The sequence below is a fragment of the Erithacus rubecula genome, assembly GCF_903797595.1.
Source record: "Erithacus rubecula genome assembly, chromosome: 6".
NCBI lineage: Eukaryota > Metazoa > Chordata > Aves > Passeriformes > Muscicapidae > Erithacus > Erithacus rubecula.
The window spans coordinates 45,064,023-45,088,905 of NC_136688.1; the positions used below are offsets into that span (position 1 = coordinate 45,064,023).

The following is a 24,883-nucleotide window of genomic DNA, read 5'->3' on the forward strand; positions in this document are numbered from 1 at the left end:
AGACAGTGGAAGGCAGCAAGCAGTACAATTCCCTCATAAGCCTCATGTCCTTAAGGCAGCTTAAATCCAGTTCTCTCAACCTCTCCTGTATGACATGTGCTGCCATCCTCTAATCACCACAGTGGTTCTTTGCTGCATGTCCTTCAGTGTTTCCAGATCTTTTTTATGGCAGGAAGCCAGAATGATTGGGAGAACTGGGTGCCTGTGAAGGCAACAGAAATTGACTGAACTTTGAATCCCCCCCTGGAGGTAGCTAAGAGAAAATACCTAAAATGTGAATCTCTGCTTAATTTAGTAGCAACTGTTGAGGTCAGTGAATTATTTCATTGTATGCTGAACAAATATAGAACCAGACTGCACTACTCACACATACACAGAACTGCACACTTGTGTCTCCAGATCTCCAATGTAAGTTTACCTTCTTTATACCAGAAGTCAAGTGCTACAAGCTGACCAGACTGGCCCATGACCAGTGTCACATCAGCTCTCATATTATACATATGAAAGCTCAGAAAGAAACATGTTCACACTGAGTATTCCCAAGCCAAATGGTTAATTTCCAAGTGGCCTGGCCTGAGGAAAAAAAAAAAAAAAAAGCCCCATGTTCTCTTTAGGTGATTAAAAAAAGAAAAGTAAATAAATAAACAGAAGAGACAATGTTCCCAACCAGCAGGAACATTTAATCTCTGTGATTATTCCTGGAGCAAACTCCTGCTTTCACTCTCCAGAAGGCACATCCCAGTGAATTTTCCATCATGTGGGCTTGCTGTAGTGGAAAGTTAATTTACTTTTTTTTTCTTTACCATAGTACCTTCTTTTATTAGCCCCTTATTGCCACAAGGTCTCAGGTCATACTGAGTCTGCAAGGGAGCAGCTCCATTTTAGAAGGCACAGTCTCCAGGACAGAAGCAGGCCTAGCAAATTCTTAGCATGATTAGCATTCTACAATTCACAGTCTTTTTAATCATCTCCAATCAGATACTGCAGACATTACTTAGTTTAGCATTTTGTGTCCCTCCCCAGGTCAAAGGGAATGAACCATGGAAGGATCACGTATTTCTGAAATAGTTTCATGTCCCAAGCTTCTAGATGTCAGCTTGCAGTTCTTGTGGAGCAGAATATGATAGTATTTTGTATCTTTAGATGATGTGCATCACTTACCAGCTCCAGAATGCATGTGACCTGCTGGGCCATTAATGGATGTACTGCAAATTGTCAGCCACTCATTATCTTTAGAGGTATTCTCTAGTCTGTGTAGGACACACCTATGCCATAGTTCTCTAGACTCAAACCTATCTTATTGCCTGAGTAACATGGAAATAAACATTTTCATTATTTCAATTTAATCAATGGGCAGTGTTTGAAGTTTTATGTGCAACCCTGTAAATTTCTCTAATACCACTTTTTATCTATAACTGGTTAAATCTCTTGAAAATTTTATTGAGAACAATTTTTGTCTCAAAATGGAATGTACCACCCGAGAAAAGTAATACAGGTTTTACAAAACTGTTATCTTCAAACATCACTGATTTAGTGGGGAAGAGCACCTCCTTTCTAAATCTGGCAGGTTACAGTCTTTTGGGATGAGTGCATGAAATCAACTGATAGCTGTCAATGCATAGATCTGGGCTATTCCATCACAAAGTTAGCCCTGCTTTTAATTAAAATAATTTCAGTCTGCTTCTGAAATAAAGCTGCAGATGCAGTGCTTAGTGATTTGCTGGCAATGAGTGCTGTATATATTGCTGCAGTCTACCTCTGAAGAGCAGGAGCACCATCCAAAGCTGCTCCAGCCCATGCTGGGTTTGGGATTCCCCACAGGGTTTGCAATAGCAGGAAATTAGCAGCATGCTATGGCTTTCAGATCACATCTCCTCTCCCTGGCCTGGTTCCTGCTCCAGGATTAAGGAGTGGCAGTCTGGCAAATGCACTCTGCACTGCTCCAAGATTCCTCCTTCGCAGAGGGGATGTCAGGCTACCCGTTTAAGCTCTTGCAGCTTTGTGTTGCTCACACTGACAATAAATGTTGTTTAATGAGTGGAGGCTCTTACCCACACTATGAGATTTTCTCTGCAGAATTAGATAAAGCATACTGTCTTTTTTTGTGCCTCTGTGCACACTGCAAGCTGGAAATATATCAAGACACTCAAAAGTACAGCAACCTACACCTAACAATATCTATTGCACCCCCAATTTGTGTGAGACTCTTTCTTGTTAAAAATTGTTCCAAGCAGCTTTTAAACGATTCTACTGTTACATTTTGTACAATTCCTCCACTACAACATACCTAGTGTGTTCTTGTATAACCTGATACACTGTGGTGCCATAAAGGACTTTACTATTCAGTCTAAAAGTAATTTTCCTTCCTTTCAGCAAATTATACCCTACTCAGCAATAATCATTCTTTTGTACCACCCACCATACAAACTTCTGCTTCTCTGTCATTTACAGTTCTAACTACTGTCATCTTACCCTAAGTTTCACAATACACTTAACTCTTGATCAAAGTCAGCCTAAATAATGTCCCCGACTTGCTGCTGCTCTATACTGAGATTTCCATAAACTTGTCTACATTTTTCTGCTAGTAAAGTACTTATGCCTAATGTCAGTAGGTTGGAGCCATTCTTAACAGAACATACTGAAGTACTATTTGCTCTCTGTTTTGGAATGAGAATTCTTAGTAACATTGCCAGAAACTGCCTAGTGCTGCACTGCTTTTGGTATCACTGCCTTCTATTCATCTTCCACCAGATGACCATGTGTCAGGTTACCTTTTCACCTGCTGCTGAGTTTCAGTCCCTTAGTTTCCTGATCACATCTGAGCTTTCCTAGATTTCTGTGTACTACTGCTTATACAATCTTCCCATTCAGTGTTGCCTATAGATATGTTGGCTGTACCACAAAACCAATTAATGCCTTCGATCCAACCAACAATTTACTGCCTCACAAGTTAATGCTTCATTTACTTAAGAAGCTGAATAGAAAACAAGAATTTTACTGTAAAAAAAAAAAAAAAAAACCCCAAAAAAAACAAAAAAAAAAAAAAGAGGAAAAATTAGAAAATAAAAGCAAGCTCAAAATATTATAAAAAAGCAGACATTAAAATTATTTTGTGGAAAAAAAAAGGAAACCCAAAACAAACAACTTGATCTCAGATCAAGCAGTAGATTGTGGATTCTTTCAGACCCTGCAAGCTTATGGTGCATTCCTCTCCATCTCTTCCTAGACCCTCCCTGTTTAGCTGAAGCACTTCTTTTATTTTCACTATCTGAACACTTCATTAATATAAACAGATTTATTCTCACTGTAATGGCATGTTGCTGATGTAGAGCTAATACATAGAAAAAAACAAGAAAATTTTCCAGATGGACTTAGGAGTTTGTATGTTCAAACTTGCAGATGCCCAAGAGAAGACACCATTCACATCCCAGCTTTCAGTAACTGCTAAAGGTCTCTGCCTGAAAACTTAGACCCCTCAAGGGTTTCCAGACAACTGCTTGGATATTGAGATTCCTCAGAGAAGTAGTCAGTTCTGAAAGCAATATTGAGCAAAGAGGTCTGAGGTTGCACTATGAACCTGTGACAAAAGCTGCAGAATCAGACCAATTGGCATTTATGCACTAAATTCCCACAGAGGATGTAGGTCAGTGTGAGCAGGGGACTTAACCAAGCTGTGGGGGCCTGGGTCTGCATTTCAGCTGTCCTGACACCTCTACTACTGCCTGTCCTCTGGACCATCCTTCTCACACTGCAGTGAGGTCTTATACCACAGAGCACTTGCAACCATGAGTTACAGTTGAAAGAAGAGAAGGCTTTGCTGATGTTAAAAATGAAGATGACTTTCAGCACATCTTGTCATCCCCAAAGGGCAGAACATCCCAACTGAGAGGCAGAAATGCTGAAATGACTGCCCTGAACTGGGCTGGTTGTAACTCACATTTGTCTTCTAGTAGCTTTATTTTCTTTGAAAATTTCTCTCATGTCATTGAATTAGTAAAATGGGGAGGCAGAGAACTGGCAGATTAAGAGGTCAGTAGATGTTAAACTCCACGCAACATCTTACTCCAGGCAGCTCTTCTGTTTCTGTGTGGCAGCTCTGTCATGGGTCTGGTGTTTTAGGGACATGACAGAAGAATGGTGCCAGCACATTATCACTTTCTATAGAGTCTGGCAAAACATATGGTCCATTTGGCTGATTTATACTGGCAAAGAAGAGAATTCATATTTTCTATATATTTTGGCATAACATCTATATTGTGACATATAACCATGGCCAATTTCAGGCTGGAACCAAATGAAAAGAAACAAGACTGACCCAAAAAATATAAGGGAGAGGCCAAGAAAAACAGTGGCTTTTAAGTCATTGAGAACACTGCCATCTCTAGACATTGTGGCAGATGCAAATATATGCAAAAATTAACATAGGCATGAGTAGAGTGCTGGTGCTATGAAGGGTGCTGAAATAAATCAGTCTTCCATGTGAGGAGAGATTATCAAGAACTGAACTCTGCCCATTATGCCACAGGAAGGTAGAGAAAGTGTCACTCATAGGAAAGTGAGAGAAAAACAAGCCAAAGAGCTGACAGAATGGGGAAGGGTACTCATGACACCTGTCAGTTCTTCAACACTGTGAAGTGACTTGATTTTCTTTTAAGCCCTGCAATTGTCTAGTTGGTGGGACTGTCTTCCATGACAGATACTCCGTAAAGGAAAGCTCACGAAATCTACTCCAGAGCAGACAGAGCTAATCAGTACATAGTGGCTTTAACTGATTTGGCACTGCTGAAATCCCTGGAAGTAAGACATAATAAAGACAAGGCAGCAACAAAGCCCCACATATCAAACCACTATTAGCAGTGAGTCTAAGGAATCACTCAGAGATTAATGGCAGGGGTGTGAGCCCTGCCCTGGCCAGCACATGCCAGAGGATATGGCAGGCTGAGCACGATTACTGCCCCTCTGAATTGAGTCACATATAACCTCCTGCCAGCTAACTCTGGGTGACAGCTGAAGTCTGTGTATTGTTTGGCTCAGAGCCTAGTGACCAATAACCCCCAATTCAGAGACCAAGCATAACTGAGACCATTAAACCAAAATATCAGTTGAGCTTCTTTTCCTTGCATACCTTTTCCCTCTCTAGTCTACAAATCTCAAGGAAGATGAGATTCCTGGGGTCTTGCCACTTTGTATACCAAAGTATCATACAGTTCCAAGGAAGAGGGAAAATGAAAACACATCATGTAATAGAGAGATGGCCATCTAGAAAGGTTTTAACCTTCCTGTGTTTGGACTGTAGCTTGCACATCTAACAAGTCATGGACACTGACCCTTCTGTGCTTATGCCCCTTCTCTGCAGACAAACTCATTATGTTTTGTAACATGACCTGTTCTCATTCAGCTGTCCCCTTCAGTATACCACTGTGCTTCCCTCCTGGCTTACAGCTCAGTAAAAAAGAAACTAGAAAACTTTCTATTGCTTCCAAATGGCAGATGCACACTTCCACAGACAGAATCGGTTTAGCTCAAGGTAAAGTTGAAATCAAATTCAAACACTCTTGGGGCTCACAATTTTTAATCATAAGATGATGATCTGACCACCTGTCTATTCTGATCTCGAAATGTCAAGGAATGTCACAAAGTCTAGGAAATCCTTATTGGGGTATCAGTATTTTAGCCGGAGAAAAATATGATACCTGACTCCCTGACCGTAAGATACCTATGGCTAGGTTCAAGACAGCTTAACTTAAACCTAATAAATTCACTACAAGAGTTTCTGCTTTAAGATCTTCACCAAAGTCAAGAGGAACTGTAATCATGAGTCTAAGTGTTTTTGTCTCCAGTTGTTGTCCAGTTACCTACTCAGTATGACTGTAGTCAGTTGTGGCTAGTTGTATTTATTCTGTTTCCACTTTTCACATCATCACACATAAATATAGGCAGTGAGTGGTGCTTGAAAGGTGCTGACATGCAGAATGATGGGCTTGCTCCTACTTTACACTTTGGATACTGAGGAGCCTGCTATTTTTCATTCCAGTACAGATTGCCCATTTGCTTAATAACATGCCAGCATTATTGGATTGCATGTTATATTTCTTGGTTCAATTCTACTAATTTCTTTGTTAGTAGCAGAAGTTTCACAAATAAACGAAGCACTTGGCTGTGCTTTAACCACCAGACTGTACTCCTCCCACACTGCACTTGGGGAGGAATGAAGCAGGAGCAAGCCAAGCCACAGCAGGCTCAGTTTACCTTGCTACAGATCGATATGTACAGCAGTTTTTTCTATTAAGCTGACCTCTACCACAAATGGATTAACTTCAGTGGAAAACAGCAGTTCGACCCTAATTCCCCATGGCAAGAGGGACAGGATACCTTTACTGATGGTCAAATTTCTACAGGAATTACTCTACTGATGAACCCTACTGCAGGGGCTAGATGAGTCTTGCCTTTCCTGAGCCCCAGCCCAGCCTCTGTGCTGGTGCAGTGGTTTCCTGAGAGAGGAAGAAGCTCTGACTGTTTGCAGATGCACCTTTTAACCTGTGATTATTTTATAGTCAACTCGTGATTACCTTATGAAGGTTGCTGGGATTGTGAATAGATCAGGCCATCAGATCAGGACAGAAACTGGATCAAAAGATTTATAGTTATGTTTGTTTGGAGCTGTACAATGTGGGTGTATCCAATGGGACAGGATTATGTTAAGTATGTCTGTACTCCAGGATGTAAATGATCCTTCTTTCATTACTCTCCTGATATATGGTCTTCTACCTTAATGTATATAGTTTGTATTTTCCACGTATTTATTTTACCTAGCTTGTCTAGTATCATTACATTAAATAATCAAGGGGAAACCATCTTGAGTTGTGCTAAAACATGAAAAAAATACAGCATAAATAGAAGATGATTGAAAAACTCCAGGATCAAATAGCTGCTGAAAACTTTTGCAGCACAGATATTCCTGAAGCAAATTGGAGATACGGGAAAAGGGCTTGGACTTCCTCTCTTCTCTGATCTATGCAGAAACATAAACAAAAGTGGCCACTGAATTCCACCCAGGTTAGTGCACTGGTGACGTGGCTTAGGAATGGTGCTTTCCAATTCAGTATTCCCACTAAAAACCCACAAGCTGGTCCACCTCCCCCACCCCTACTGGAGGCACAAAAGGCATCACAGGTTGAGATAAGAACAATTTACTGGAAACAGCAATGAGATAAGAAAATAAACAATAACAGCGACAATATTAATGTTGTAATTAATACAGAAGAGAGGGATTCACATGCAAAAATGCCCACTGCAGCCTGCAACAATAGACAGCCCTGGATGAATTTTCTCAGCTGGAAGGAACATCTTCTTGCTGGAAGACACAGACCCTTTGCCCACCCCCAGAAATAACATGGAGGGATATAGAAAAACCTCCTGGCTGTATCCCCTCCTGGCTACTGCAAAAAATGAACCCTGTCCTGCCTGGAACCAGGACAAGTGGGGGAGTAACTGAGTTCCATGTGTCTCACCTTGAGTTTCACTGCTGTAGAATTATTAAACTGGACATTTTCCTCCTTACTGTGTATCTTTACAGGATACTTGCCTGGAAGTCATCTTCACATGTATCATCCCCTTGTGAAATTATGCCCAGAGAGGTCACTAGGAAAGTCAAGAGGAGGCAGCCTGGCTTGGTGGCTAAACCATTGGATAAGGAACTCTGGACTCTATCCCAGAACAGCCATGAGCCTGATGCAAGACCTGGGCATCTCCTTTCTGTTCTCTGTCTCTTAATTTCTCTCCCCTTTCCCCACACAGGCACATCTGGTTCTTTCATTTTGCTTGAAAACTCATCTAGACAGCCTACTCTTAATGAGGTTGGGCACAAGGCAGGGCAGTACAATTGCAGGCTTGGATATGGGGTTTAGGTATGCTTGTAATATAAATGATAATGATCTAAAACCCATCTGTGCAAAGGTAGTCTTTTGAAATCTTTTGTTTCACAAATGTAAGACTAGGGACCCATAGGTGGGGAATACAGGAAGTCCTGCCAGTCTTTGAGAAATGAAGAAAGCTGAAGCATGAATACTGCACAAATGGGGCATGAAAAACAATTCTCTCTTACCCTTGCAGACAGCATCCTTCCATTTAATTCTTTCTTTAACCTTTTTGCTTTAAAAATAGCAGTTATGCTGATTTTTTTTTAAATTACCTCCTCTGCCCTCCTCCCTTCTCTCTGTCTCTAGGTCATATTCATCTTGCCTTATGCTTAAACTTTTCCTAACATTTACCTCTCTGTCTTTGAGGTCTGCTTTCTCTGATCTCTCTATTCAACCTGCTCCAACCCCACCATCTCCTCACATTGTGGATTTGCATTAATTGGAGAGAAAGCAATAATAAGAACCCACCCAGCACAGTTCTTTCCACAATGCCCAGAAGGATCTGTATTTGAGGCATGTTTTGAAGATCATTGTAAATCAGGAAACAGCAAGGTGGAGTGAAAGGAAACTGGAAAGAGTTCTCAGCTTACGAATGTGTAATGCAAGAACACAGGCTCTCACTCCAGTAAACTGCAGCCAACAGTTACTAGACCAAGTTCCTTGAGCAAAAAGTCATTATTATGACTAACTCATTCTGTATTTATAGAGAAGTAATGTTAGAAGATAAACAGTCCAAACAGTGCCCTTGCACTAGATGTTCTTTGCTTTTTTCTGTATGTGGTCTTTTATTCCAACATTAATTGTGCTTATAAATCATTCCCAACCTGCTTCAGAATGATTTACAAAAACTCTGTGCTGTTGAAAACACAGACCACTTGCACATACAAAATCTAAAGCACTCAGCAACTCCAGAGGTAAAAAATATCATTAATCAAACCCACAGAAGACTTTAGAAGCAATTATCATTAAAATATTTCTCTGTCTGCTACCACAAATGACTACAGGTACTTCTGCAGAACACAGAGGACATGAGTGGGCAAAGCCATCACTGACAGGTATCTCTGAGAGGCACTTGAGCCAGGAAAAGTTTTGTTTTCACAAAGGACAAGATCTGGAGATGAAAGAATCTTGGTAAGACTGAGTGGTGACCAGGATAGGGAAGGACTATGGACATTTAACCACTGCCTATGACCATCCAGGCCAGAAAGGATGAGTCCAAAAAGCTTTAAAGCAAGAAGAATGGATTATATTTCTTATTCTTTTTCTACATTGAAACATATCAGTTCCACGAGGGGAAAAGTTATGTGAACAACCAGGGGTGCACATTCCCTTGAGAGCCAAGGAAAGTGGGGCCTTGGCAGGCAGGCCAGGTGCCAGACTGCAGCTGGGACAGAGCAACCTTCTTGCAGCCTCCCTACATTTTGTGGAAAGGTAGAAAAAAAGAAAGAACTTGTTAAACTCACACAACTTTCAGATCAAATTTTTGTCCCGTTTCACTTTGGAAGTCTCTTGAACAATCTCAGTGCTTCAAAGCTGAGGCTGCAAATCTCCCAATCTCCCAGTAAATGCTCCTGTATTTAGTAAGCTGTTTTGACTGAAATTCAAAGTGAAAGTAAGTATTTCTGTTGTCGTAGCAGTAGAAAATGTGACCCTGATCTGTAATCCCATATCTGACCAGACAAAAATGTGTTCTCTGTTAAAATCTGCAGATTGCTCAGACACATGGGCAAGAGAATAACTCTAGCTCCCCTGCAGTCAGTAGCAGAAAATCTTATAATCTCTAATGGAAATACCTGTGACTGATTTTATTTGGAAAGAAGGTGCTAGAGGGTGGTGTCCCAACACCAACATAACAAACCTGTTACATATAGGCTCACCTACTGGGCAAAATTACTTCTAGTTCACTTTTTTCAACATTGCACCACAAAATTAGTCCTTGCAGTGCTTTGTATCCTAAGAACATGCTGAATATGGATGAGAGCAATCATTAACACGAGAGATGCTCATAATTGGTTTATGGAAGCCAGAATTCCTGTGGTTCAGACTTTCTTGAATGACCTGAGTAAAATTTTGTTTGCTCCTGAGGACCCTGTCAAGGCTCCCTTCTGTCTTGCCTCCAAGGACTTCAAGCATGGCACTGCACATAACTCTGTTAACTGCTCCAGGGATCCTGGAAACAAGGGGTCAGACCTTTCTACCATCACCACAGTGAGACATGGACCGAATCACTCCCTTTGGTGACCACACTTTCCATCCTAGGGCACACTAAAGGCACACAGGTACAACAATAAATACTGCATCAGGACAGTGAATGTCTCCAGAGAATTTCTTATTTTTACATCAAACTCTTCAGTTATCCCAGGATTTTCAAACTCCTCAAAAACCCCCAGGTTTTTTGGGGTGGTTTTTTTTTTTGGTTTTTTTTTTTTTTTTTTTTTTTTTTTTTTTGGTTTTTTTAAATTTTCCAGTCAGCATTACTGTGAGTGCTGATTGGAAAATACGTTTTTCCCATCTTAAAAAGGACAATTATTCAAATACACAAAATGTGTCCCAAAGCAGCTGAATTTAACTCTAGACTTTCAAAGCTCCTATGAAGCTCTTGTGGGAAAAAAAGAAAGTGCATCATTTACCAGCAAGTCCCACCAGAAATTTTAGACAATAGGGAAGAATAATCCCAAAAGACAAGTCAGTTTTAACTCTTGTGTTTTTCTGCAGCAGTCTTGAAGCAAAAGCTGTTCCTTAGTCTAAAGAGATGCAAAATTCTCTGCTGAAAGCTCATGGCTTCTCTGGTTTCTTGTCAAAGACCAGCTCACATAAAGCCAAGAGAGGAATGAAGTTTCCCCAGGCCCCACCTAACACTTCAAATGAAGGGCAACCTTCTTTCTCATGGACAGATTCAGAAGCATAAAAACCCGGACAGATCACCTGCCATCAGATGGTTGTTTATCTCATTAAAACATTACTTCTTTCATGAAAGTGGCTTTTCTGATTAAATAATAGGATTGGATCATATCTTAGTTTGCATTGAATAATGATGATATGAAACATACAGCTCATATCCTTAGAAAAATCCGTCTTCAAGATACTTGGCTTGACTGCTTCAATAACTGAAGAACAACTGCAGGACAATTATTTCTGCAATGTCAGACAAACTTTAATATAAATGCAAATAGAAGAAAGATTTCTATTACTTACCAGCACACTGATTGTTTTCATCCAACTGGAAACCAAATCTGCAAATCAGAGGTCTTGTAACAGTGGGGTAGTTAGGAACAGGGCCTGGTGCTGGGGGTGGTGGATAAACATTGGAATAGGGGCTCAGGTAGGGTGAGCGGTACACTGGGTTTGTTCGGGGCACGCACAAATAGCCACCGTTCTGGTTGACACACACCATGTCTCCTCTGCAGGCCTCAGGAATAGTCCGACATTCATCAATATCTGCAATGAAATTGAAAAAGTTTGAAGAGTCATTGCTCCTTAATGAGACCTATCCAAAGTAGTTAACATGCTTTTTTGCAAAACATTGCAAAAAAAAATTATATTCTCCAGGAAAAAGGTGAATCCTTCCTTGTGGAGCTTCACTTTGAATTTAGATTGTACTAAAAGAGGAAACATCCTTTATATTCAACATATCCTGTGATCTACTCATTTTACTTCACTATTAGAGGGCAGAGGGGGAGGACAAGACCTGCTTTGCTATTCCATAGAAGTTTGGTTAAAACTCTGATTTACAATGAGCATGCTATTGCCTATTCCTGCTAGAGGGTCTGTCCAAACCACAACTGCAGATCAGGATTTCAGAAACTGATGGTTTGGTCTGCCAGCTGTGAAATTTGGATCCTGCTTTGGAATCTCAAGTTCTTTCCCACAGAAAAAGTTAGGGATGCTCAGATCTGGGGGCATAGTTCGGGCCTCTTTCTTGCTTTGACTGAGATTGTTGTTGAATTAAACTTAGGAAGATACAACTGGTTTAGCCAAACTGAGCATTCATCTGGTTTTTGGGCCACAGAAACAGTAGGCTATGACAGGGCAAACAATCTGCTGCAGGTTTTTCCCTTTCTGTTTGGGTGAGTCTATTGCATGTAGAAGATGCTGCCCTGGAGAGTGAATGCCATTGACAAAAAGATGCTACTGGGCAAAACACAGAATTCCTTATACTACCTCAACTCAGTTTACTTGGAGTTTCAGTGCTGAGAATGGAAGACTATCTGAGCCTGCAGGTGGAGACAGGCAACAAAGACAATAAATCCTGAGTTTGAAGGAGAAAGAGAAGGAGGGTGAACAACCCTTGTCTTTTGGCAGCTACACTGAGCTCCTATCAAAATGCAATTTTGTATTTTTGTTTGAGTAGCCCTGACAGCCTGTTAGTATCTCAACAATGTCAAAGATCAATGTTATGCAAAGATACACACATATTTATATATACACATATTATTTTGTATACACATGTATACAAACACACACATTTGTTACACAGTAAGAACTTTTCAACTAAAACACAGTTAACTCAATAAATTCAGGATTTCTGAACCCAAATTTAAACATATTGATTTAATTAAAGTCCTACCTAAGCATTGTCCAGAGGTACGGTCCAGGTCAAACCCATTAGTGCATTGCTGCTAAAAGAGAGAAAAAAGGACACTCTGTGACTGTGAAGTGAGAGGCTTGCAGAGTCAAATGCTCATCTGGATTATTATGATTAGTACAATTGTCCACAAATACAGCACATCAAAATAAAGTTCCCCAGAGGACAAGTCAGCAAGGCATGAACCTGAGGCCTCAGAAAGTTTCCCAGCCCCTTCGTTCAGGAGTGGCACACTCAGGTGGTGGCAGTGTCAGGCTGTTCCTCTGCCCTGGGGTCACCAATGTGCAATGTGTTATGATTTGTTAGCACAGAATTACAGTCTTCTAGTTTGGGGTCTTGTTTTTGCCACAACAGGGGGGTCATCTCTAAGGTTATTTGCTACATCTCTCACAGCTCTGAAAGTGCCCAGACAGTCCATTCAGCACAACACATTAGACATTGACTGATCCAGAGCCACAGTTGGAACATAACAAGCTTAATAAGAATAAGGCTCTTCCTTTACAACAAACCTTGTAATTTTTAGAGGATAAATATTTAGACAACAAGGTTATGGAAGCCTTGTCACTTCCTATTCTGAAGTGCTGGTCATTATCAGGGCTGCAGCCTTGAGTCTTCAGTACCTCCTCAGTAACATCAGCATTTCTAAATAGGTGAAAGTCTTGGTGATGATGGTTTCAAAGCCTGTTAAAATGATTCCCTGCTCTTCTAGTTTTTGACTGGGTCTCCAATTACTTAGCAAGGGGCCAAGAAATTGATACAAGCACAAGATCTTTCAGTAAATAGGTTGTGCTAAGGAATGTAAGCAAGAGATATCCAGGAAACAGGAACCACTGAAGCAACCAGAGGGCAGAGGGATAGAGTGTGTTCAAGATTCCTCCCTTTTTTTTGCTGTTTCTTAATGATAAAGACACTTATTTTTGGACTTTATGGAAGAAATTAATGGAAGAGTAAAGTATTTAATTGATGTTTGGAAAAGTACGAAATTTTAGATGGGAGACAAAAGGGTTAGAGGAGTGAGTCAGTGGAAGTGGGTCATTGCAGGACCTAGGGACAGGACATGAAGTGAAACACATGGCACTGTTTGGACTGCACCTGCCACTTGCACATATGAATACACAAACCCACTGCTAAAAGTGACAGACAAGTATGGAGGAATTCTGCCTTCATTTATTTTGACATTCCAAGATGCTTTGGTATCATGTTGTGGATAGCCAAGATATTGTAATGGGAGAATGTATAATCACTCTCATGTTTTAAAGAATGTATGTACTCTACCTTTTGTTCTCTTCTTTGTCTACATGCACTATACCTAGGTTAGCTGGAAAAGCCAAAATAATTTTAAACAAAATTATTATGTTTTGATCAATAATAATGATTCAGAAACACTGAAACTACTGTAGAACTGGTTTCAACAACTTTCTAGAACTTTTTTATAGAAAAGATTCCAATATTGTCAAAATTACCAGTTTCAGTATGTTCAGAAAGAACTCATTGCTGTTGTTTTGCTTCAAGTTGCTTTTTCAAAGCAATTTCAAAAATCAATTTATGTTACAAGATGTTTTTATAAAAATTATAATGTAAACAATATTTTTTAAATTATAAAAACAAACCCTTAAAGACATCTCAAAAATTCTCCAGGGGCATGAAAAGCATTTCCCATACAGATCCAATATTCACAAAAATATTAATAAGCATGCCCTGTGCAGGAAATTTTCAATGTAATAGAAGAAAAACAACTACATTTCAGAGACTTTTGGCAAAGATATTTGGAAACACAGCTCTGGACACTGAATATATCTGGACTACCAAGTAGAAATCCAAACAACATGCCTTTAGGAACAGTCTTTCCTGATTTAAAGTTACTTGGAGCCCAAGCACACAAAGAACTAATGATTCTGCTATTTCAGGAACTGGACTGGTTTACTTCCATCCACCCTCTTGAACAGAAATGGGTTTGGGCATAAGTGAAAATGAAAACTAGGATACAGTCATTCAGGATCACTGTCCAAAATTAAACAATCTTAAGACACAATCCTGTTAAACACAGAAAATGTGAATTTATATGAATGAATTTTCCAAATATAGATGTTTCTCACAGTAGAACTGAGCAGTCTCTGGTCTCATGGGATAGTTTTTCTTATTTCCTGTTCCAGAAGTGTTCGGTTTAGAGGAGAATCAGATTTTCAGTCAGGTCCAGGTTTCTACAGGGATATTTTGCTGAGCTGGCAAGGATGAGTCAATAAGCTCAATCCACGTTCAACTCCAGAATCCTGCTGGCTCTAAGTTCTCCCTTCTAAACCCTTAGACCACACAACTTCCTTTTCATGTAAACCCCAGACCACAGAGCTTCCTATCCACCTGCTAGCCAGTTAAGTTTCATGCCATATAACACTTCAGTACAAACCAGTACATACATCTCTGCATCTCACCTGTGCTTTTCCAGGGCTTGAAAGGCAGACAGCCAGTGTGAAGGCAGTCAGTATCCTGTAATGTGCATAGAAAATAGGCTGAAAACCTTCTGATAACCAGGCTTATTACATAGAATTAAATACATATAGACAAATTAATTTCTAGTGACACTTCAGTGTATTCCACAGTTTCGCTAACATGAATTTGGCCTCTGGAGAAGGAGTAATATAACTGTGGGCCAGATTCAGGTCTCAGAGCCCCTGACTCTGATGGTACTTTGGTTTTATGCAACTGGGATTGAAACCAGACTGTACATGTCTATGGACTAATCTAATTTTTATGACACCCCATTCAGCAGCTGTTAAATGAACAAGTGTGCAATATTCGATATAGCGGTTGTGCCCCTCTCTGACACCTTTCTTTTGCAGAAACGAAAGCTTTTCTTGCACACTGTGCACGTTTTACAGATGGGTAAACCAGAGCAAGGCCCTTCCTGAGCTCCCAGTGTGAAATGTTGGCAGGGCTGCAGACACGTCACGCAGGAGGTCTTGAATCCGAGCCAGCTGCTCCAACCGCTAAACCGCATTTCATCCCCAGGAGGCTCCATCTGAGATGAATCCATTTTCTTGGGGCCAGATTCTGTCCCTTTACTTAGTCTTGCAGGAGACACACTGTGCCAGGTCACCAGCTAGCAGAAGCTGTTATCTTTGATGGAGCCTTCCCCAGGTATATCATCTCCACATGTAGTGGTCCCTACTGTGTCTCACTCCACTGCAACTGAAAGAAGAGGATCCCTTGCTAAAAGAGCCCTACACCAATTTTTGGAGCTCCTTACCTGGAGCATAAAAGTTCCGGTCAAGTAACCTCCCACCTGCAAATATTTGCTAACAGATAGAAAACCATGAAAGCACAGTCTGAAACTACTTTTTTCTAGGTTACACCCACACCTTGCTTATCCTGGATTGTAATTCTAAATGGCAATTGTATACAATATTTTCCCACAAAACCAGTACAGGAAGCAGGGGATATTTTAGGTAGCCTTAGTTCTCCCACCCATGTGAGCTGCCAACTTTCTCTCTTAGAGCTGTCCCTGATTTCCAGAGTGCAAACTGAGCTGCTGAGCAAGACCTAGAAATGCATTAGACAAAACCACACACAATGACCAACACATTGCAACAAATTTGTTTTAAATGAGGAGACAGGGACAAGCTCTGAAAAGTAAACATAAACCCAAAAATGGTTGTTCATATTGCTGTGGAGACAGATTGTGCTTTGAGTGACAAGGAAAGGCAAATTCTGCACAGATTTCATTAGAGTCCAATGTAAAGCATTTGAACTACAATTTTATCCATTTAGGCTTGCACTTAATTTATTGATCCTTCAAAACTTTTTGAAGATATTTTAAAGTGTGCACTTCTGTAAAGACTGCATATTCACTTGGCATATAGGAAGAACAGCACTGGGAGGGAATAAGGGAATACAACAGGTTATAGCAGAAGACAGACATACACAGCAACTGGGCTATGCTGCACATTGGTGCAGGACAGTGCACGATAACAAAATCCCTCATAAAACAGTCAGACAAAACTCAAACATTTTTAGACAGCCTTTAGTTTTCTTTGCTACAAGATGATATATTCTTTCCTCTTGGTGGAGGGGGTGACCTTACTGCCTCATACCTGTTCTGTCTGCACTCATGATCTCAATTTGCTCATTGCTTTAGATATAAAATCCCCTCAAGAATTATTAACAGACATGCAGCACAACCTATCAACACTATATGCAGCTGGTCACAGTAGCTTGCCCAGCAGGCAAAATATTTTAAACTAGTAATTAACTTCTGCAATAGTAACTAATTAAGTTCAATCAATCAATCACTGCAGCCAGTGGGATCCTTGCTGCTGCAGTTCAGCACTCCCGCAGATGCGCAGAGTACAAGCACAGATCAAGAAGGAACTCGTCAGAGACAGCACAGCTTTAATAACAGGCAGATTGTCTTTCTCCACCTCTGACCATTGAGATCCCGTCTCATTGCAAATGGCTTTTGCAAGTGCATTGGCATAACATGTCCCTGCCACAGCTATTTTCCACAAGTAGTTTTCCTGTCAGTAAATAAAGAAGTTTCATGCATACCACTTACCTTCTTAATCCTTGCATGTCCAAAACCGTTGGGAAAAGGTGGAAAAAACCCAGAGTCTGTGCTGATGAATAACTAGAAAGTTTTCCAAACATTACCCTTTGCTAGCACTTCAGTTCCTCTGTCATTTATAGTCCAAAGAATGAAATGGCAAGTAATGGAGAAGATCGGGAGCCGTCTGTACCTCCTCAGACACTGGAGAGAATACAGAGAAAGCACCTGGTTTTGCTTAGTTCTCTTCTGTAATTCAGCATTAAACCAATTGGAGGAGGAATGTTAAAAATGAACACTTCATTTTCTAAGTATGTTAAACAATGCAAATGGGGGCCTCAGCCTGGGACAGCTGGTTTAGATTACAAAGCTCACCAACTGGCTAGACTCCTCACAACAACCTCGAGCAGCCTGCCAGGATAAAACACTAACAGCTTGAAGGAAAGCCTCTCCCGCTGCAAACTTCACAGTTAAATGTGCCTCAGAGCAGAGAGCACCGTTATTGGACAGAAACCCTTATCAAGGGACTGGAGAAGGGAAGGGATTGTTTTCCTTGCTCTGAGAACAAAAAAAAAAGGCCAGGCTTTTTTGGAGGCCCTCTAGCTGGTGTCCTGGACAATGAATATGCAACACTCGCTGCTCTGTGCCAATGGCATACTGATGAAAGGTCTGACCCTCTGGGAGGTGAATAACGTGGATTCATGACGATCACAGCTACAGGAACTATATTGCTTGGGGATTATTTGAAAACAGGAATAAACAAATTAAACATTCAAAGGAAAACAAATGGCCTGTCTGCAAACACTGGCCCTTCTTAAACTGACCCCATGCTTAAGGGAGCAGTTTATGACATGAATTATTTCTTCACGAAAAGCATAACTTGCAGATCTCCAGTTATGACTGAAGAGGAAGGAAATAAATTACTTTTTCAGGTGTTTTGCAACTTTGCCACGGGCAGGGCTTTAGTAGGTCAAGCAGAACATTTATGGGATGTGAAAGGTAAGCAATCAGATGCAGCAAAGATTATAGTAGATCCAAAGATGAACACTGAAATTAAACACTGACATGGACATTAAACAATTAGTTTGAATTACTGTTGAGTGTCCCATTTGAGAAAATCCTTTCTTTCTAAAGAACCTGAAATTATTATCATGCATCTCTGTGTAACAGATTGAGAAACAGAAGCACAGTTGTCATAATAGATAGTAATAAAATCAGCCTCTAAGCACTGACCTCCAACTTGAAATAAAAAAACTGAGCTGCTTTAGGGGTCTTGAGCCCCCACAAGTTGTATTGGAGCCAATGGGAAGTTCAAGAGCTCTGTATTTTGTTAACTGGCTATAATTGTCCAAATTACCTTTCAAAAATGACAGCACCAGAAGCTCTGGGCCATTTCTGGCAGTTTGTATCTCAGTGACTTGCTTGCATCACTTGTACTGCATAGAAAATTAAACACTCACCTGGAATAATTCAAACAGTGTCTATACATTTGCAGATAAACAAGAACCAATCTACTTAAAATAAAGTTCCCAAAAGCCTAACAAAACTCACACAAGGGACTTCTGAAGAAGCCGCTGGACATGCTGTGAAGGAGTTTTGTCATGGGTCAGAAAACAGGCAAGAGAGGATAGAAAGCAAATACCAGGAATATTTTCATTGTGGCAAATGTTTAACAGTGAGTATTCTCACTGCACCATACAACCAGTTTCTCAATACACTCAATAACCTGGAGAGAGATAACAGATCTAAGAGCAGCAGTGCTTACTGTATGTTAGAAATGTGAAAATCTACTGAAACAATGAGAAACAGCTTTACAGGAAAGCAAATGCTCTGCGAATCCAGCTGTGTGGATGGAGAGCTTGCTTCATCTGATGATACTTCACTTGCTAATCCACTGAATTTTTTCTGCAATCACATGGTAAAATCATTGCACGCATGCCAGAACCACTGTATGAGTGCAACACCAGTCTGCTCCCAAATAATTGCCTCAGAGTTATGATCCATCAGCCAACTGGCAGAGGTGCTCCAGCCCTGGAGACAGGAGGTGAATCCAGATCTCATCACCTAAGGGGCTCCCTTAAGAAGAAATACTGTACAAATGTTTGGGTTTTTCCTGTCTCCATCTGACAGCTGGAGTGGATAAAAACCAGAGTATAAAAAGTGTACCAAACCACAACCTGGGCTAGTTTACAGCATGGTGACTGGTTTTTTTCCAAAATAAAAGGATTTGATGTTGTGGCTAAGTGGAATTTCTGCAGTACCTTTCTGTAACTACCATCAGTCATGAAAAAATGAGATGCAGCCACAGCCTTTTCACAATTCAGTTTGGTATGAAGGGCTGCAAAAAGGAAGGACTTTGCGGTGCATAAACCCCCTTTTGTTCACCCTATAAAAACGGACAATTCAATGCATCTTTCAACACCCTGTGCTAACACCTTCAGCTTGCTTCATTTATGCTTAAGATGGTGGCTAAATTTCCTATGTAGTAGTGCTCTCACTTCAATGGTCTCAAATATCCCTCTGTGTTATAAAATCCATTACTTTATTTGGATTAGCTTGAGACTGCTTTGTCTTCATGAGGAGGTGCAGAACTGTCACCCAGTATAAAATGGGGCTCTGTTAAACAACTATGTACTCAAAGTTTGCTTTGTGCATAGCTAGGGTTGAAACTATATCTCCAATTAAGATTTGGATTTTGAAAATTGTGCAATATATAATTAGAGAGACATAAACTGTGTTGTTTAACTTTACTCTCTCTGGATAAGAGCTGCACGTATGAGTTGAATCATGCTCCTGCAGATAAAGCACAGCATTGGATGAACAGGAATCCTCAGCACTGGAGAACATAATCTCACAGATTCTAAATGCTAAGACAAAAGCTGTAAATAGGTCAGGGAACTCAAGAATAGTTAATTACCTTCAGCACCCTGAACAGAAAATCTTCCTTACAAAAACAAGTCCTTATCCTCTGTTTCACATTTCATCTCCTTTTTAAACTCTAATTTTCTTACAGTTCTCCTGAACTACATCTGTCAAACAAACTTCTTAGATGTTCTTGTCATTTTTAAGAGTTCTCTCATTCTGAACATTTTCAAGAAAATTTTTAAACTGTGAGAGGAATCAAACCATACAAGTCTGTATGGTAGTAGGTCTGTGAGCCCAAAGTCATTTTACATGCCAAGCCACAGACATCTTTTACCATGCCACACAGGCCTAAATTCATTAAAGGAATTTTCCAATAACTAACACTTTAGGCCATACATTCCCAAGCTTTAGCTGCTAGAAGCATTCATTTTGCTCCTACCAAATCTTATGGAACCAACAGTTTTTACCAGCAAAAATGGTAAAACTCTCAGAGCAAAACTGCTGGGCACTTGCAATAGCAACTGTGTTTTGACAGTATCCAAGCTCCATGAGATTCACAAGTTGAGCTTTTGCCTGACTGTGGAGATTGATCTAAGTGTTCTTGGAGACTGCCAAGTAAGGAAGCTTTTGATAATGTCACATGTTGATGTTACAGTGATTTGACATACACACAGCTCACCCTACTGCCACATGAATAGCACCAAGCATACTGGAAATCAAACCCTAATTCCACCTGAGAAAGAGTAGGGCTCATTTCTTCCAGCTCTCAGGAAAGAATCTCAGTTGCAAACTCCTGGTGTTTGGAAAGAGATCCCTATAATTTTTCAAAGACTACCTTAGATTATCTACTTTGTTCACTGTCTGAATTATAATTGCTATCTCATAACATGAATGATGCAATAACATGTTCCAGATGGCTCAGGCCAGAAGCTCAAAAGCACAGTCCTACATATATTTTCTTTTCCTAGCCAAACATAACACAAGCTAGAATTAACAGTGAAAATTAACCTAGTATGTAATTGTAAAGACATCAGCAGTGCTAATTAAAATGTTCTGGGAATGTAGGGTCCCTGAGATGTTGTGGTGTGTTGATCTGCAGCTCACAGTACAATTTTTAGGAAGGAGAAAATGTAATAGTTCCTGTTGTGCTGCCATCTCTTGGGGCTCAGCTGCCTCAGTGTGGTACAATTAGTGGTACTTTAGATAAGTTCCTTTAGATAAAGAGTATTAAGATCTTGCAGGTACATACCAAAACCCAAACAGTTTAAAACAGTGAACTGCAAGACAGAACCATTTCAGGAATATTTCCTTTAGTGAGATCAGGTTTGATGTTCATGATCACCTGTTTAGCTGTAGTACTTTCTAGGACAGTCTAAGAAGATGCCCGAGGCAAAAGAGAGTAATATTCTTGGAAGAATTCTTCAGTATTGTTCAGGGCTTCTTTAGCCCAATAAAAGTAAGGTAAACAAGCAAACTGAATTATTACTGTAACTTTCTCAGGAAAAAAACAGAGCCCTTCCCAGCATGTTTGGTGTACATGACAACTCTCAGCAGAGCGCAATAATTATTAGTAGCAACAGTTTGGAACAGCCTGCAACATTCTTCTTGAGTTTTCAATCCTTAGAGGACTGACATTAGTACTTTTAAAATATGTTCCTGCAAAAAGTGCATGGAACATCATCCTGTACCTAAAGACAAAAGATGTACTCCCATTTTCCTCTTGGTTGCTCAGAGTATCCAAGAACAAGGTGCCCCAGCCCACTGTTCATATTTTACATTTTGTTTTTTTTGTTGAATCTGAGAATAGCTCTGGTAACTGCAGTTTACATTTTGCCTGAAACTAGACAGATATTTTAGTTTGTTTTTGTTTATTTTATAAGATTGACATGTGCATAAACTGGGCTGTAGCCTTCTCTGCATTTTTCAAATGGTCTAGACAATGTGGTTGAAAACAATGCTCTTTAATCTTGTCACAGAATGTTTACCAGCCACTTTTAATAGCAAGCATAAATTCTTTATGGCCCATTTCAGCTAATAATGACCTTCCATAAATAAAGAACTAAAACTCCTAATACTTCTGGACCAAGACTAAAGTCTGTTTCACAGTTGGAGCAAGCCAACATTCAGTCTTTGCAAGTGCCTGGGATACATAAACCATTGGGCTCCAATTACGACCAGACACTTAGAAGTATGTAGTAAAACCTTCCTTAGAAATATTCAGGACTGATTTATTTCATGCTAAAATGCCTCAAGACTGCTGTGTCTTTTGATATTTCCCAAGCCCTATACTTACACAAGCACCACACTGGGCACATCTGGCACAGTAGGAATGGGCAGCACCTTAAAACAGCTCACTGGAGACAGTGGTTCACCTTTACTGGTTAATCTGGCAGCTTTCCCTGGCTGCTGGGCATCAGTGCCACTGAAACATCAGCTTCACCTGTGTTTCTTCAGGTCCCAGGTAGTTTAATTCCACCACATGGAACTTAAATTTTAGGTGGGCTTTGTAGTTGGTGCTGGTTTTGTTTTGGTCTTTGTGTTTTTTGTTTTGGGGGTTTTTTCACATTTAGTTGGGAATCCTTTCTCCTTTTTATTCTGCTTTGGCAATTCACTTTGTTTTTATCCTGAGCAAAAGATCAGCCACTATAACATTGAGCATATTCTGCATTTTCCATTAAAACACTTCAGCTTCTGAATAAACCCAAACAAGTCTGTGGAAATGCCATCTCTCAACAGGGGTGTTTGAATGTTCACAAGTATGTGCACTGTTTTTTTAAGGGCACCTGCCAGAACCCTGGTGATGAATCCAGAGTAGAAAATATTTGACATCAACCTTCTCTTCCAGAGCTTCTCTTCTTCCAAGTGGTGGAAAACAGTCTCTTAAAACATGCTTCACTCTCACAGGTGAATGAACACAACATAAGCAAAAACTCCTGGCTTCTTTTTCCAGTAAGACACTTAGCACATTTTTGGGTCTTTTCCACATCTTAAGATTTTTGGGGTTATATGTTAGTCAAATTTAGGAGTGGCAGAAAGTTTTCTATAAGGAGATAAATAAACTATTTTAACTGTTTTGTACTTCCTCAACTGCCTTCCTAATCCCAGAAGACATTTATAAACTTTTCTTCTATTTAAAGAACTACTACACTTAATTTACTTATTCCCACAGCAGGGATTACACCATTTCACAAATTACCTGTTTACTTTTGTGACCTAACTATGCTGGCTATGAAACTGAGTGGTAAACATGATGTGTGTTGTCTGTTTTCAGACCCATTATCCACTGCTCTGCAGCAACAAGTGCTGTTGTAAGGCAGGAATTTAGCATGCTGAATATAGAAATTCCACTGAGCAGGGATGTACTCCCATTTCCTAGTTGTGCTGTATGTGATGCAGAGTTTACAAAGTCTTGCAACAGGATGCAGTTTCCAAAAAGGAGGGTTTTGTTTGTTTGTTTTTTAATATGCTGGCCTTTGCCCTGAGTTGCAGTAGTTGCCACAGCAGAAGCAGCAGAATAGTACCAGGAATTCCCCACTCAGAAGCAGCCTGGCCATGCCCAGGGCTCCCATCCGTTCAAGAATTGTGGGGTACCAGAACCTCAAGCAGCCATGGCAGAAGTCAGTGGAACTGGACCCATCTTCCTACAGAGGCACTTGTACTGCAAACAGAGCACACAGCCATAGCCTGATAAATCAATCAGTCCCCATTTTGTCCACAGTTCCATAACAAAATTCAAGGAGTTGAAGTTGTGCCAGATAAAGAAAATAGAAAAGAACAAAAACTCTGACAGGTTAAATGTGAAAAACAGAAAGTCAGGCCAAGAAGGTTTGAGAAACAAATCATAAGAAGCATAAAAGCTAATAATAAATTCTTTTTCAGACACACCAAGACCAGGAAAACTGCCAAACAGTCTGAAAAGCCAACAGATGAACAAGGTATAAAAATAGTGCTTAGAAAAGATAAAATCACTGTAGAAGGTGAAGTATTTCTTCATCATCTGCATTTGCTAGAGAAACTTCAAGATATTACCATAGTGGAATTAAAGAAAAAAAAAAAAAAAAAAAGAAAAAAAAGAAAAAAGAAGTAAAAACAAACAAATCCAGTTTTGGAGGATATGTCTAAATTGAAATGTCAGCAGGAGAGGTTGTAGAACAAATCAAGAAAATGAAGAAAAACCATTCATCAGAACTCATTTAACATTTAGAAATTAAGTGTTGTCAACTGAATTAAATATGACCATTTGCAACAGCTGAATTGTTCATCTTAAGTACAATCTCTCACAAAATTTCCTTGGTGCTAGAAGAAGAGAAAGTACCAAATAGAAGCCTGTATTTCATGAGTTTATATATAATGGTTGATAAAATACAGAACAGTAAACCCAAAACATCTGGAAATCAGTAGCACAGCACGGGAGACAGTGAAATTCAGGAAGAATTTCATCATGGAAAGGGTTGATAAGCATTGGCATGGACTGTCCAGGGAGATGTTGGAGTCACCATCCCTGAAGGTGTTCAAAAAATGACTGGATGTGTCACTTAGTGCCATGGTCTGATTGATGCAATGATCTATTAAAGTTTGGACTCGATGGTCTTAAGGGTGTTTTCCAACCTTAATGATTCTGTGATCTTTTAGGCATAGATTTTCTTGGAGACTATCCTTAAAAACTACATATCTCAGAAAAATAGCTCTGCTCCAGGGTAGAGAGGTTTATTTTTGCATTTACTCTAGCTCTGTGCAATTGAAACAGGCTCTAGCCAACTCCATTTGAGTTTCTAGTGAGAATCTTTCCTTTCATGAACTAGATCACCTAGTCCCATTTGGCCAGGGCAGTGAAGGCTTCAGGCTGCCAGCAAAGCATCAGGCTATTTAAGTACCTGTACAAGGCAGTTGGAGCCACTAATTCAGTTCAGGAGAACATCAGAGCCCGAGTGCAGCAGGCTCCCTGAATCTCCAGCCCTGCCTATTTGGCAGGTTCTG

General features: G+C 40.1%; 1 protein-coding gene across 2 annotated transcripts in view; it reads right to left on the reverse strand.

Moving 5' to 3' along the window:
* The window catches only part of FBLN5 (fibulin 5), a 43,135-nt gene extending 25,597 nt beyond the window's left edge, over positions 1-17,538 (reverse strand). Inside the window, exons 1-5 of one of the 2 annotated variants that reach the window (XM_079308353.1) lie at positions 17,417-17,538; positions 17,054-17,245; positions 14,934-14,988; positions 12,487-12,538; positions 11,115-11,357 (exon numbers count right to left, since the gene is read on the reverse strand). In XM_079308353.1, the coding sequence (XP_079164479.1) occupies positions 11,115-11,357; positions 12,487-12,538; positions 14,934-14,988; positions 17,054-17,145 (442 nt within the window). In that variant the 5' untranslated portion in view covers positions 17,146-17,245; positions 17,417-17,538. Of the gene's footprint in view, positions 1-11,114; positions 11,358-12,486; positions 12,539-14,933; positions 14,989-17,053 lie in introns of both variants that reach the window. The other variant, XM_079308352.1, reaches the window with a different exon arrangement.
* Between the last annotated feature and the right edge of the window lie 7,345 nt (positions 17,539-24,883).